The following is a 15,058-nucleotide window of genomic DNA, read 5'->3' as shown; positions in this document are numbered from 1 at the left end:
TCCACCTCCCCTCTCAATTTCTCTCTGCCCTATCAAATAGAAAAAGAAGTGGGGGGGGGGTAAAAGAGGAAAAGAAAGCCACAAGGATCAAAGAATTCATATTGCTGGCTGTGAGCCCCAGCCAATAACCCTGATGGAGAGATAGATACATAGATGCATAAGATAAGATAAGGTAAGGTAAGATAAGATAAAGACTAATTCACGGGAATCTGGCTGTAGAGCAGCGGGTTAAGCGCAGGTGGCGCAAAGCCTGTCTCTAATTTGTATTGCACAAATGACAAAGCACAGTATCCAAGTGAGCTATTTAGCCAGCCTAATTAAGTCTGGAAAAGAAGAAACAAACTCAGAAGGATAATTTGATAATAGTTTATTTCTTTTGAAAGTATAGCATGTGGTTTTAATCAAATGTATTTAAAACTCTTTAAAATTTTATTTATTTGATAGGACAGAAATTTAGAGGGCAAGGGGAGATAGAGAGGAAGAGAGAAAGAAACAGCTGCAGCACTGCTTCACCTCTAGTGAAGCTTCTTCCTGCAGGTTGGGACTGGGAACTTGAACCCTGGTCCTTGAGTGTTGTAATATGTTAGTTCAACCAGTCTGTCTCTTTCTTTAACATTTTAGAAATATATATGCCTTTTCTCCCCTTCTCTATTTTCCCCTCCTCACTCCATTTCTCTCTGTACTATCCAACAACGACAACAATAATAAGGGCAACAAAAGGGGAAAAAAATAGCCTCCAGGAGCAGTGGATTCATGATGGGCACTGAATCCCAGCAATAACCCTGGAGGCAAAAAAAGGAAAAAAGAAATACATATGCCATTTCTTATATAAAGTGTCATGGGCATCTTTTTTGTTTTCTAGTTCTTTCTTAGGACATTCATCCTAGATTTCCTTTATTATTATATTAATGTTAGCCATATTGTTAAAATATTGAACACATTTTTGTTTTAAAACCGTAGGATGGGGAGTCGGGTGATGGCGGAGCGGGTTAAGTACACATGGTGCAAAGTGCAAGGACCGGCACAAGGATACCGGTTCGAGCCCCCGGCTCCCCACTTGCAGGGGAGTCGCTTCACAGGTGGTGAAGCAGGTCTGCGGGTTTCTGTCTTTCTCTCCCCCTCTCTGTCTTCCCCTCCTCTCTCCATTTCTCTCTGTCCTATCCAACAACGATGACATTAATAGCAACAACAATAATAACCACAACAATAAAAAAACAACAAGGGCAACAAAATAAAATAAATAAATATTAAAAAAAAAAAGTAGGATGGTGCCGTGTAGTGGTGCACCTGCTTGAGTGTGTACGTTACAGTGCTCAAGGACCCAGGTTTGAACCCCTGGTTCCCACCTGCAGGGCTTTGCAAATGGTGAAGCAGTGCTGCAGGTGTCTCTTTCTATTTCCCCCACCCTCTTAATTTTTGGCTGTCTATCCAGTTAAAAAAAAATGGGATGGTGGGTTGCTTTGCTATTTATTACACATATTATACATATTCTTGTTAACATTAGTAATTTTTAAAATTACTAGTGTTTTCTAGTAGGCATTAGTGATTTTCTAATTACTAGTGTTTTTTGTTAGGTAATCTTGCACTTTTCTACCATAGTACTATAAGGAAACTTTCCTACTAGTACCATTAATGTCAATGATTTTAATTAGATCTTCAAACTATTCACTTGCAGTTCTGTTCCCTGCAGTTAAGACATTTAAGAATAACTCAGGTTGTGGCATAATGGATGGATAACATGATGCTGTCTTAGCATTAGGTCTTTAGTTTGATTTCTGCTGTCACATGTTCCAGAGTGATTTTCTGGCTTGTTCTTATGTGTCCCCTCCCATATTAATAAATACATCTTAGAAGTTTCAGAATCATTTATCTTTATTACGGTTAGTGATTTTTTAGTTTGGGCTTTCTTATAATACTGGCATCTTAAAACCATTTTTAAATGTTCAGGGAAAAGTAGAAGTCCATTATAATATGCAGGGTTTCTGCTCTCTGTAGCTAATGTTTTTCTAAGAAAAATGTTTGCTTTTTCTACTTTAGGCAGCAATGGACTTTTGCATGAACATGAATACAAAAGCAAATAGGAAGAAGTTGGTACGGGCGCTTTTTATAGTTCCCAGACAAAGGCAAGTATCTACAAAAAAATTAATTATTAATGTTTTTATTGTGCATCGATGAATGTCACATCAAAATTTAAAGTTAGATATCCTTGTTAACAGATTTTACTATTTTATTACCAATGTATTTTCTAGAATTTATTTCTCATTTAATTTTATTTTGTTCAGCAAATTAGCGGGAATATTTCTCCTGATGCCTACCCATTACTTTAAGAGAAAACAATTTAGATCATAGCAACTTAATAAGCAATAATCATAGCTGGAAGCAGTTGGCTTCAATTTTTACCTCTGATGTATAAAATAATGATTCCCCAAATTACTAAAAAAAAAAACAATAATTTTTATTCTAAGGAACAGACTAATTGAGTGCATCTAGTTCTTCCTTAGTGTTATTTAAATGAAGCATTTTGTGTTTGAGAGTAATTATGATTGTTTAGACTTGAAAGTCATTATTGATTTGTCTTTTTTGTAATTCAAGAAGTTTAATCATTGCAGACTGCTTTTAGATAAATATAGCTCAATATTTCTCCTCAAAAATAAGGATCCTAAGGGATTTCTCTGAAGGGTTTCTTAAGCAAAATTTATATTTGGTCCATTTACAGGTTTTTTTTTTTTTTTTGGCCTCCAGGGTTATTGCTGGGGCTCAGTGCCTGCACCATGAATCCTCTGCTCCTGGAGGCCATTTTTTCCCCTTTCTGTTGCCCTTGTTGTATCCTTGTTGTGGTTATTATTGTTATTGTTGGTAGTTGTTGGATAGGACAGAGAGAAATGGAGAGAGGAGGGGAAGACAGAGAGGGGGAGAGAAAAACAGACACCTGCAGACCTGCTTCACTGCCCATGAAGTGACTCCCCTACAGGTGGGGAGCCGGGGGCTCGAACCAGGATCCTTATGCAGGTCCTTGTGCTTTGCGTCATGTGTGCTTCACTGGCTGCGCCATCGCCCGACCCCTAAGCATAGAAGTCTTTTTGCGTAATCATTATGCCGTTTCCACCTCAGGTTATTCTTTAGTTTGTACAGTAGAATGTTTTTATTTTTCTCGACTATTTATTTAAATGAAAAATCATATAGTAACTGTTATCTATACTTAGTGTTATTGCAATTTTTCAAATAAAAGGTATTGACAGAAGTCATGCACTGATATTTAAATTATTTGGAGGACAGCATCTGTCTCCTTCCTGTATTTCTTCTTCTTTTTTTAATATATTGTAATTTATTTATTTTCTCTTTTGTTGCCCTTGTTTTTCTTTGTTGTTGTAGTTGTTGTTATTAATGTCGTTGTTGTTGGATAGGACAGAGAGAAATGGAGAGAGGAGGGGAAGACAGAGAGGGGGACAGAAAGATAGACACCTGCAGACCTGCTTCACCGCCTGCGACTCCCCTGCAGGTGAGGAGCTGGGTGCTCAAACCGGGATCCTTGTGCTGGTCCTTGCACTTTGTACCATGTGTGCTTAACCCACTGCGCTACCACCCGACTCCCTCCTTCCTATATTTCTATTCTCTCCTATTTTACCCTCTATAAAAATTAGTCTGTAAAAAGTATTATCTAATTTCATGCCAGCCATATTTTTATAACAATATATCTACTTTGTTCATCAGATAGCTGAAGATTTGAAGTAGTTATAATTTGAAGATTTTGTTTCATTCAGATAGCTGAAGATTTGAAGTAGTTATAATCTGCTAGAAGGACAGATTTGAGAATAGAAGATGGCAGTTTATGGTTTGAGTGAAAAATAATTTAAATATAAGTACTTAGAATACATAGCAATCTGAAGTCATTGACCGCAGCCTTATGTCGAATTTATAAGCAAAGTAATTTAGGATTCTTATAATCTGCCTAGGTGATCAGGAAAGATTAAATTATGTTCTAAAATTTACTCACTCATTAATTCTTTAAAGGAACTGGAGATGCAGTAGTGTACAGGAAGGTTTTGTGTTTTTTTTTTATTATTGTTGTCGTTGGATAGAACAGAGAGAAATAGAGAGAGGAGGGGAAAGGGGGAGAGAAAGACAGACACCTACAGACCTGCTTCACCGCTTGTCAAGCGACTCCCCGCTTGTCAAGCGACTCCCCTGCAGGTGGGGAGCTGGGTGCTTTCTCTGTTTATCCTCTGCTTTCTGTTTAATCTACATACAAAGAATTAGACACATTTTATTCCAGTGTGCTTTATGTTCGATAAATTTTTATCTTCATTGCATTATTTAGTGTTCTATTTTAGGTTTTCTGTTGTTTCATTTTTCTGTTAGAAACAAAAATAGGAAGAGAGAACTGTAGCACTGCTTTACTACTCATGAAGCTTCCTAGAGGCCAGGAGCTTGAATCCAGGCCCTTGTGCATAGCATGTGTGCACTCTACCTAGTGAGCCACAGCTTCTACCTTATTTTTTATGTATTATTTTGTTATACTGTTTTTCTGGTTTCTTACAGATACTTAGTTTTTGTCATGATTTATTTCATTTATTTCATTTTGTTGCCCTTTTTGGGATTTAATATATGCTTTGTCCTGAGCACGATTCTGATATCGTTTCTCTTTTAAAAAATTGTGCAGCTTCAGTTTGTATTTCTTTTTTTGTCAACCTAAGCACTTGTTTAAGAGACTTGAAATTTTCAGGCAGTGGAACTTTTTTGTTGTTTTCTGACTTGATTCCATTAGCTGGAATTAGAAAGTTAGGGAAATGTATAGAAGCACATAGAACTTTGAATCAGCATGATTGTCTTTGCTTCTAACTTAGCTGAAGGGATTTGTACTGTCATATGTTTTTACATATATAGTAAGTTATCTTGCTTGAAAATAGCAACTTTCTATTATGGTTTGTTCGGTGGATCTCAGTGCATGCAAGTAGCACTGACAGTTGTTCTTCCCTGGCATTTCAGTATTATTTATAAATTTCCTCAGTTGAATTATATAAAAAATTTCTTAATTTTATAAGGGCAGATTTATAATCACTATACATTCTAGTGCTAATAGTATTCTCCTCAATCTCTTCTAAAGATCTCAATGTTTAGATAAAATTTTCTCAGACTTTTTACTGTTCTTTACTGAATACTCAGGAGAGTTTTGACCAGGTTGACTTTTCTGATGACTATGTACTTGTATTGCTCAGGAAAGTCTTTCATTTTGAAGGTCTTCTTTTGTTCTTAACCTCCAGGCATCTTTCTACCTTACCTGCAAGATTGACTTGTCCCTGAGGAAGATAGCTTGATCCTAGGGAGGCTGGAGTAGAAAGATAGTAATCAAATGCCAGTAAGTCTCCTGCCACTATGTTTCCCCGTTCACTTTCTCTTCACTCCATGTACTCACACACCTTTCTCCATTCTTTGAATGAAAGAGGTTATTCCAAGCCTTCAAGAAGGGAGAGGGAAGAAAGGGACAAGAAGCATTTGGTTGAGGGTGAGCAGGAGCTAGTTAGGGGTGCTAGGGGTAGCCAGTTATTCTTTGAACCTTTGGATTTACAGACAAACCGAGGGGGAGGGGGACTTTGAGGGATTGTACTCACCTCATCTCGCTGTTTTTCCATGCCTTTGGTGCCCTGTTCTAATTTTATTATCTTTATATTTTGGATAGAGACAACCAGGAATCAAGAGGGTAGGAAGAAATAGAGAGGGAGAGAGACAGACACCAGCAGCAATGCTTCAAACACTCAAAAAGCTTTCCCTCTAGGTGGGGACCTGGGGCTTGAACCCACATCCTGGCACATTGTAGCATGTGCACTCAACCAGGTGTGCCACCACCCGGCCCCTAGTGTCAGGATTCTTTATCCATTCAACTTGCTATTCATTTAAGTCTGCTAACAAAATCAAAGTGACAATCTCTGACTACATGTAAAGACTAATGGTTTATGTATGTAGTCTATGGTAGAGAATATAGCTATCATTTGTAGCATGGAAGTTTTTTTTTTTTTTTAATTGCCACCAGTGTTATTGCTGGGGCTCAGTGCCAGCACTACAAATTCACCACTACTAGTGGCCATTTTTTCCCTTTATTTCTATTGTTTATTTTGATAGGCCTGAGAGAAATAGGGGAGAGGGAGATATGAGGAAAGACAGACACTTGCAGACCTGCTTCACCACTTGTGAATCTTCCCTATTACAGTTAGGGGAGCAGGGGCTCAAACCCACATCCTTGTACTTTTTTTTTTTTAATTTTTTTATATTTATTTACTTATTTTCCCTTTTGTTGCCCTTGTTTTTTTTATTGTTATTGTAGTTATTATTGTTGTTATTGATCTCGTCGTTGCTACATAGGACAGAAAGAAATGGAAAGATGAGGTGAAGACAGAGAGGGGGGGAGAAGATAAGACACCTGCAGACCTGCTTCACTGCCCGTGAAAGCGATGCCCCTGCAGGTGGGCAGCCAGGGGCTCGAACCCGGATTTTTCCACAGGTCCTTGAGCTTTGTGCCACGTGCGCTTAACCCACTGCACTACTACCTGACTCCCAATGTCCTTGTACTTATAGGTGTGTGCTTTATTGTATACGCTGCCCCCCACACTTTCTTTCTCTCTCTCTTTCTTTCTTTCTTTTAATTAGTGATTTAATAGTGGTTTACAATATTACAAGATTACAGAGTGTAATTTCACAACATACCTACCACCAAAGCTCTGACAGCACAGATTTTTTTTTAAAGATTTTATTTATTTATTCATGAGAAAGATAGGAGGAAAGAAAGAATCAGACATCACTCTGGTACATGTGCTGCTGCGGATTGAACTCTGGAATTTACACTTGAGAATCCAGCAGTACAGAAATTTTATTTTATTTTATTTTTTATTTTATTATTTTTTATTTATGAAAGGATTAATTAACAAAACCATAGGGTAGGAGGGGTACAACTCCACACAATACCCACCACCCAATCTCCATATCCCACCCCCTCCCCCGATAGCTTTCCCATTCTCTATCCCTCTGGGAGCATGGACCCAGGGTCATTGTGGGTTGCAGAAGGTAGAAGGTCTGGCTTCTGTAATTGCTTCCTCGCTGAACATGGGCGTTGACTGGTCGGTCCATACTCCCAATTACAGAAATTTTAAAGTTTGATTTTTTTAAAAATAGTTTTTGAAGTTCTTGCTCTGACATAGTATTTAAGCTTGCAGTTATTAAACTTTGTTAGATAAATTAATGTCTCTGATACGTCACACTTGTATTCTGTCAGCTTTTATCTAACATAATGAAATTAAAGTCTAAACTTTTAATTGTCTTCTTTCATTAGTTAAATAGTGACTATTGTATCTTTAAACCCATAAATTTGAAAGACTCCATTAAAATGAAATTAAAGGTCCCTTAATTATTGACATTATATAATGCTTAATTTAGAATATAATTCATATAAGTGAAATTTGACATTGTGTTTATATCATAAATACATTAATGTATCTACCACCTACATCAAGAGACAAAGTGTTCCCAAGACTTTAGAAATCTCACCCTTCTTAGCAAAAGTTTGAGGAAGAAGTCAGGGAAAATGTCTAATGAATATACAGATGAACCTGGTATTGATTTTTAATACTGAACCCATATGAATTTAGCCTTCTTTTGCAAATAGATGTGCGCTGTCTCCTTAGAGAATTGTTTTACTATAGAGAATTAATTATTATAGAGAAGCAGAATTATTTTCATAGACTAAATGCTTCACTTCAATTTTGGGGTGTGTGTGGTGCAGTGTCATCACTAGGGCTTTACTGCTTTCAGGATGACTTTCAGACAGGCAGAAAGAAGCCACAGCAATGAAGTGCTCTACCCAAGCATCCATGTGAGGGGCTTGATTCTTGACCAGCTTTTTCTTGACCCAGTTTTTTGCATGGTTTGTGAGGGACTCCTCCCTCTGACTAAATTTGGAACTATGAAAGATTGAGTTTTTTAAAATCTTCTAGTATGTGATACCACTTGATGGCACTGTTGCTTTGGGAACATCAGCACTGTGGGGGAAAAAAGTTACTAGGGTATTTGATTCTTGATTTCTATGTAACTAGCCCCAATTTTAAGTACTTTCTGCTTTAGTGTTTGCTATGAAGAATATTCAGTGCGTTCTTTAATTGAACAATAATGTGTTCCTTCACATTACCTTTATTTATTTATTTTTTTAATTGCATAGAGACAGAGAAATTCAAAAGGCAGGGGGAAGGTAGAGGGGAGCAGAGAGAAGTACTGCATCACGGGTTGTTAAGCTTTATACTTGGAAGTGGGGGCTAGGAGCTTGAACCTGGATCCTACACATGGTAACATACTGCCACTGCCCAGCCCTTCACGTTATCATTTTTTATAGGGCTTTTGGGGCATGAACTAAAAATTAAAGCTTTCATGTATTAAATTGGATTTTCAAGAGAAAAGGAAAGCTAAATATTTCTTTTAGATAAATGACTGATAATTGAATAAAAACCTATAAGAGGGCTAGGAAGATAGCGTAGTGGTTTTGCAAAAAAAAACCTTTCATGACTGAAATTACAAAGCTGCAGGTTCAGTCTTCAGCACTAATATAAGCTAAAGCTGAGTAGTCCTCTGCTAAAAAAAACAATAATTTTCACTCTCTTAGGAGATAACAAAATTTAGTGTTCAAAGAAAGGGTCTGTGCCCTGTTATTTCATAGGAACATGAAATTGCTATATTGTTTGTTTCAGAGCCTTGAAAAAAACAAGAAAGTTAAAGAGTTGGCCAGGGGGCTGGGTGTTAGCATACTGGGTTGGTGCACATAGTGCAAAGTGCTGGGGTCGGTGTAAGGATCCCAGTTCAAGCCCCCCAGTTCCCTACCTTCACGGGTGGTGAAGCAGGTCTGCAGGTGTCTATCTTTCACCGCCTCCCCTCTGTCTTCCCCTCCTCTAAGTCCTATCCAACAACAATAGCTATAACAACAACAACAACAACAAGGGCAACAAAATGGGAAAAATAGCCTCCAAGAGCAGTGGATTTGTAGTGCAGTGATAACTCTGGAGGTAAAAAACAAACAAACAAAAAATGAGTTGGCCAATTTTCCTTTAAGTGTAAATATAAAAATTCTATGTAAATGCTAGCAAATAATATTTAATAAGATACTAGAAACAGGAATCATGTATGATCAAAGATTATTTTTGGGGATACTTTTAAAAAAGAAATCATGTTAATATTTAGAATATGAGGAAAATTCAAAATGATAAGGTTATCCCACTAATTGAATGTGATATTTGGCAAACTAGCCTTTGCTTAGTAAAGAGCTTGATCAAATTTATTATTCTGATAAAAATAGGCTACTTTCCTGATATGTTGAAAAATATGTTAGACTAAAGGCTGACAGTGTACTAAAGTGTGACATACCAGAGACATTCATTTACCTAACAAATAACTATTGAAAACCTACTGTGTTCTAGGCACCATTTTCAGTGCTGATAATGTAATTACTCCACAGAGCTCATATTCTGTGACGAGAAGTAAACACAATGAGTAATTGTGTTCTTTGCTAATAGAAGATAGATTGTATTCAGAATAGTGGGAGTGTGGATTTGTATTTTGAAGGGTGTACAGAGAAAAGATCTCAATGAACAACTATCACTGGAATTAAAGTTTACTTAATGAGGGAGGGTCTAAATGCTATAGCTCTTTGGGAAGTGTATCCCATCAAGGAGCACAGCCCTGTAGCTCTTAGTGAGAGTTTGCAGGCAACACTGAAGGTGAGTGAGCAACAGGAAAGAGCGGGTCCTTTCAGAGGCCACAGAACCACATTTGTGGAGAGTTAGAACCTGTGCCTTCTACCCTCTACCAAATACTGTTTGTTACCACATGATCTCAATTCTTGTGTCTGAATGTTATATTATTATTTTTTTATCTCTAGTTGTTGAAGTTGAGAACAACTGTATTTAGGAGGCTTAAGATTCTGTATTTGTATGAATATTAGGTAATTGATTATAAAGTACAAAAAATACTTGTTGCTAAAATGTTTTGAGGGAAAACCTAACCTTACATATGTGTGTGTGTGTACATTTTTAATATTCTCTGTTAAAAAAAACTTGCAGGAGTCGGGCGGTAGCACAGCGGGTTGAGTGCATGTGGCACAAGTGCATGTGGCACAAGTGCATGTAAGCACAAGGACTGGCTTAAGGATTCCAGTTCGAGCCCCCTGGCTCTCCACTTGCATGGGAGTCACTTCACAAGTGGTGAAGCAGGTCTGCAGGTGTCTATCTTTCTCTCCCCCTCTCTGTCTTCATTTCTCTCTGTCCTATCTAACAACGACGACATCAATTACAGCAACAGTGATAAATAAACAATAGTAAAAAACAACAAGGGCAACAAAAGGGAAAATAAATAAATATAAAAAAGTAAAAAAAAAAAAACAAAAAACAACAACTTACTTTTGATAGGACAAAGAGAAATTGAAAGGGAAGGGGGTAGGTAGGGAGACAGATGTACCTGCTTCAACTCTTAAATTATTTATTTATTTAATATTTATTTTATTTATTTATTCCCTTTTGTTGCCCTTGTTGCTGCTTCAACTCTTGTGAAGCTTTCCCCAAAGGTAGGTGCTGGGGACTCGTACCCTCAGTCCTTGAACATGGTGACATGTTAGTTTAGCCAGGTATGCCACTACCCAGCTCATGCGAAAATACATTAAAATGCAATGTTATAATCTAAATAACATTTGGAAATGTAGAAAGTAAATGTGATACAGTAAGTATCCATCTATTATGCAACTAATTACCTGCCCCTGCCTTTTCCCCCCACTAGTAGTAACTCTCAAGAATATCTCATCTTTGTACTGTGAGATTTTCCAAATGTTTACATTTTCTGTGTGTTAGAAATTTAACCTTTACTTGGTAACATTTTGAAAGTGCTTAATATTAAATTTCTTCAGACTTCTACATGCTGGATTATACTTGTCACTGTTTCTTTTCTCTGTCTCTTTTTTTAACCAGAGCACTGCTTAGCTTTGGCTTATGGTGGTGGGAGATTGGACCTGGGACTTTGGAGCCTCAGGAATGAGAGTCTCTTTGCATCTCCATTATGCTATCTACCCCGCTTCACTGTTTCTTATAAAGGAATATGGTTCCTTTAAAAGTTTTATTGTGACACTATTGCAGAGCCACTATATATATTCTTTACTTCTCTTATGCTGATTTTCTTATTTCTAAGGTAGTGATTATGACATCTCACTTGACATTTATTTTGTATTAACACTTAAATCATATAGATTAGCTGTGTAAGACAGGGCCTGGTATGTCAGTAAGAACTAAATGTATGTCAGTACATTTAAATTTAAAACTAAATGGTATGTCAGTAAGAACTTTCTAGAAATCATAGTGTTCAAAGAGAGACACAAAGTTTTGGGGGCTTTTAGGTATTTAAATTGGGGCACTGTCCACCCCCTTGCTATACCTTTCAAGGCCATCTGTATTCTTCCTTTTTTCATTATGTCTCTTCTTCCAGCTCAAACTAAGTTTGCCCATGTTGGAAGTTCTCCAAATCTGACTCTTAGCCTTTCATGCCTTTTCTCTGGTGACCAAGCTGTCTTCCTATTATTTAGTAATGATACATTCAGGAGTAACTAAGACGTAGGAATATTTATTTTTGTTCTTAGTGATTTTAAGTTCTTGTGCCTCATATTTATAGCTTTTAGCTTCCTTGTCAGTGTTAGCTCCCATTACTACCTGTTTTTATCAGTTCTTCACAGCTTTTCATCTCTAGTACCTCGTATGCTAATTAAGTGTTAAAAGTCATTGTATAATTAAAATTTTCAGGAAGTTTCTATGACAGGAATAGAAAACAGTTATTAGTTTGTGTATTGATTCTGGTTAGTAGTAGCTTCCTTGAGCTACTACTCTTGTTAATATTGTTAAGCAATATTCTGCATTCAAGTCTAGTGGGGAAGTGCTATGCAAAGGAAGAGGAATGGCAGCCTGAATAACCATTTGCCTTTTGTTGCCCAAGAGTAAATAAATGGGTGTTATATGAGAATCTGAATGGGTTCTATAGTGAGTAAGATACATAAGTTAATGTGTAGGTGTTGTGATAGTATTCTGATTTCTTGATGTCTTTGATATTGGCTTTTCTTCTACGGCATTTAGATTTTCAAGTAACTACCCATTGATAAATGAAGGAAATGTTCAAAAAGGATTCCACTTTACACTAGGCTACCTTTAGGCTTCTAAGTGCTCTGTTGCTCAGTAGAAATGTGGTTAAAAATACAAGCTATGTTAAAATTTAATGTTTTCGCCACTTGGTATTTCACACCTTATTAAAAGTCCATGTTCACTTAATTTGTGATCTGACTGGAAAATAGGAGTTCATTAAAGAAATTTTAAGGCAAATTGAATTTTCATATGATGACAGTAAATAGGCACGTCAATATAATTGCTAGTGTTTATAATAATTTAATGTGTGATTGTATCTGAGAAAGCTAAAACTTTAAAATGAATGACTTCTGGTGTCTTTCCTTTTACACATATCACATATAACTTTTGCAGGTTGGATTTGCTACCATTTTATGCAAGATTGGTTGCTACATTACATCCCTGCATGTCTGATGTAGCAGAGGATCTTTGTTCGATGCTGAGGGGGGATTTCAGATTTCATGTATGTATCTAAGCATTTATTTTGTAATATATGTGCTTATAAGTGAGGAGGGACTCTAGCTTAAGAATATGATTACTTTGTTGGTATTTATATTTTTGAAATTTGACAGTGGTGTAACAGTTTTGAATTTACATTTTCCCCTTGTAAATTTACTCAACAGAGCTTGAATTTGATGCTTTCATTTGGAGGTGAGCTTATGTGACCTTGTCTCCCTGTTGTAGGTTCTGCACTTCTTGCTTTTGTAAAGTAAAATTCGTTCTCCAAGGTCAAGACTGCCAGCAATTCTCATTGGTGTTTTCAGATGAAATAGGATTTGTATTGATGAGTCAGGCATAGTACCCTTAGGGTGCCTGTCTAGGTGTTAGGGCATCCAAAGATTGGGGTAGAAAGGTTCCATAAACTCTAGTGTCAGTGGATACTATTGTAGCTCATGTTTTTATTGATTCTTGCCTGAAAAATGTTTACCTTGGATGTTGGTGAGTTCTTTAAAGAACACCCTAGCAAATCCCAGAGACTAGTTACCACATAAGATTCCTTCCTTGCTAGTCCTAGAAGTCTTAACAGACTTCGTGTCAGTGGTCAATTTGCAGAAGCAATTACATTTCAAATACGCACTCTGTAGGAGTAGTGAGACCTTAGAAGTGACTGCAAGTAACCACTAATAATAGTTTTTGAAATGAAATTCATGTTTGTTTAGCCAGTGAAAAAGTTGCTTACAAAATTTAGCTGTATAGAAAGTTGTTCAGAATGCAAATAAGTGTCTGTTGTTTTTGGTATATACTTTGCTGCCATTGTCTTGAATAAACCATAGTACTGCTGAGCACTGAAAACAGGAAGGATTTTTGAGGTCAGGAATCTCAGGATATAGTTGGACACAGTGTATTGATAAAAATGTAAGAGTATAATAAGGTATAATCCCTAGACATTTTTTGTTAGTGCAAGGAATTGCATGTTCAGTTGCCAAATGAATTGCTTGGAGTGAGGTTCAGGGGATAGGATATGTCAGTGAAGAGTGAGATAGGTGTTTAATTGTTACTGTTAAATTTATGCCTAGGATTTTTCTGGACCAACTTCAACTAAAGTATGCTTTAGTTTTTTTATTGATAGTAACAAGTACAGCATTCTGCATTTACTGAAATTTGAAAACACTGAAATCAAGAAAGGTGGTTTGGTTTGAATTTTTTTTCTTATAAGAATTCTCAAAGCTTTCGTAGGGTAGTGTGCATGGTGAGTGTCATGGATGGAGGGTGAATATGTAACTCACAGAAAACACTTTAATAAAAGTTTTGGAACAGATGCAATTGAAGTGGTAACATTCTTGTTGGTACTTGAATCTTACCACACAAACATTGTTTTGCTAACGATTATATGACTGTGTCTATACATTTCAATGAAATCTAAGCAAAATCAGTGCTTCTAATGGAAAACTTAAAAATTAAGAAAATTCTGTTTGTGCATACCATATACCTATGAGAAAATAAGTGTGTGGATTGAAGAAATTGGTATTTTTGGCTTTCTGCCACAAAGCTTCATTACAGCTAGTACGCTTTGGGGTCCACTCAGGGGAGAAAAGAAAGAAAAGAAAGGGCAGTTGAAGTCATTGATCACTGCTGCTTCCTCTAGGACCTGTCCTTTCCATGCTCAAATGTGCATGAGATGACTTTCTGTTTGGATGTGTTCAGTAAACTCCCATCCTTAGGTAAAATACAAGATAAAACTAAATATAATAGCAACCAAAAAAATCTCTTTAACTGCAACCTCTACCCCCATCATCTTTTTCTGTCTTGTTTTTTATAGTCTTTTCTACTTCTGCCATTTATTTTTTGTTCTACCATCCTAGTACTCTGACAGGGATCACTGTGTCCTCCCACTTGCCTCATGTTAGTTGGTATTTCTGCGGACTCAAATTGCTGGTCTTTTTTTTCAGAAGCAATCATGCTGACCCCATCATATGATGTTATTCTAACTTTGGTTGTTACTTAAGTGTTCTATGTGTCAGTGTCCTTGCGTATCATATGTGGATCAGAATTGTGTCTTTTAAATAGTTTGTCCTCACAGATTAAATGAGACAGTGCCTAAATTCTTTACACAGTTCCTAGATGTAGATATCAGAGTCCCAGCTACCCCTTCTCTGCCACACTGTCCTGCTTCTTATGACTGTCAGTATAATTTATTTGCTTTTCTAGTATTTATATGTTGGTGTTTCCCAAGCCTTCTTCCTTCATGCTTAATTTTGATGGAACCCATTTTATCTGGGTCTTGGTTAATTTCTATTTTCCAGTAACCTCACATATACATTTCTTGTCAGAACCTCTCTTCTGATGCTTAGTAAGTGCCCCTGTTATCTATATTTGTATTCTCCCTGGATTGCAAATGTAATTTGCAGTATATTTTACCTGTAGTTACTAAGAGA

General features: G+C 36.8%; 1 protein-coding gene across 2 annotated transcripts in view; it reads left to right on the top strand.

Annotated features, from left to right (window-relative positions):
- The window catches only part of UPF2 (UPF2 regulator of nonsense mediated mRNA decay), a 202,412-nt gene that overhangs the window by 35,995 nt on the left and 151,359 nt on the right, over positions 1-15,058 (top strand). For both annotated transcript variants that reach the window (XR_009550246.1, XM_007524619.2), the window contains exons 8-9: positions 2,038-2,123; positions 12,537-12,645. Coding sequence is in view for 1 of the 2 variants with exons in the window: in XM_007524619.2 (XP_007524681.1) it covers positions 2,038-2,123; positions 12,537-12,645 (195 nt within the window). In the remaining variant the exon portion in view is untranslated. The remainder of the gene's footprint in view (positions 1-2,037; positions 2,124-12,536; positions 12,646-15,058) is intronic.

This window comes from Erinaceus europaeus, chromosome 6 (genome assembly GCF_950295315.1).
Source record: "Erinaceus europaeus chromosome 6, mEriEur2.1, whole genome shotgun sequence".
In the NCBI taxonomy this organism is placed as follows: Eukaryota; Metazoa; Chordata; class Mammalia; order Eulipotyphla; family Erinaceidae; genus Erinaceus; species Erinaceus europaeus.
Note: the sequence above shows the minus strand (reverse complement) of the source record. Positions and strands in the feature narration are given on the sequence as shown.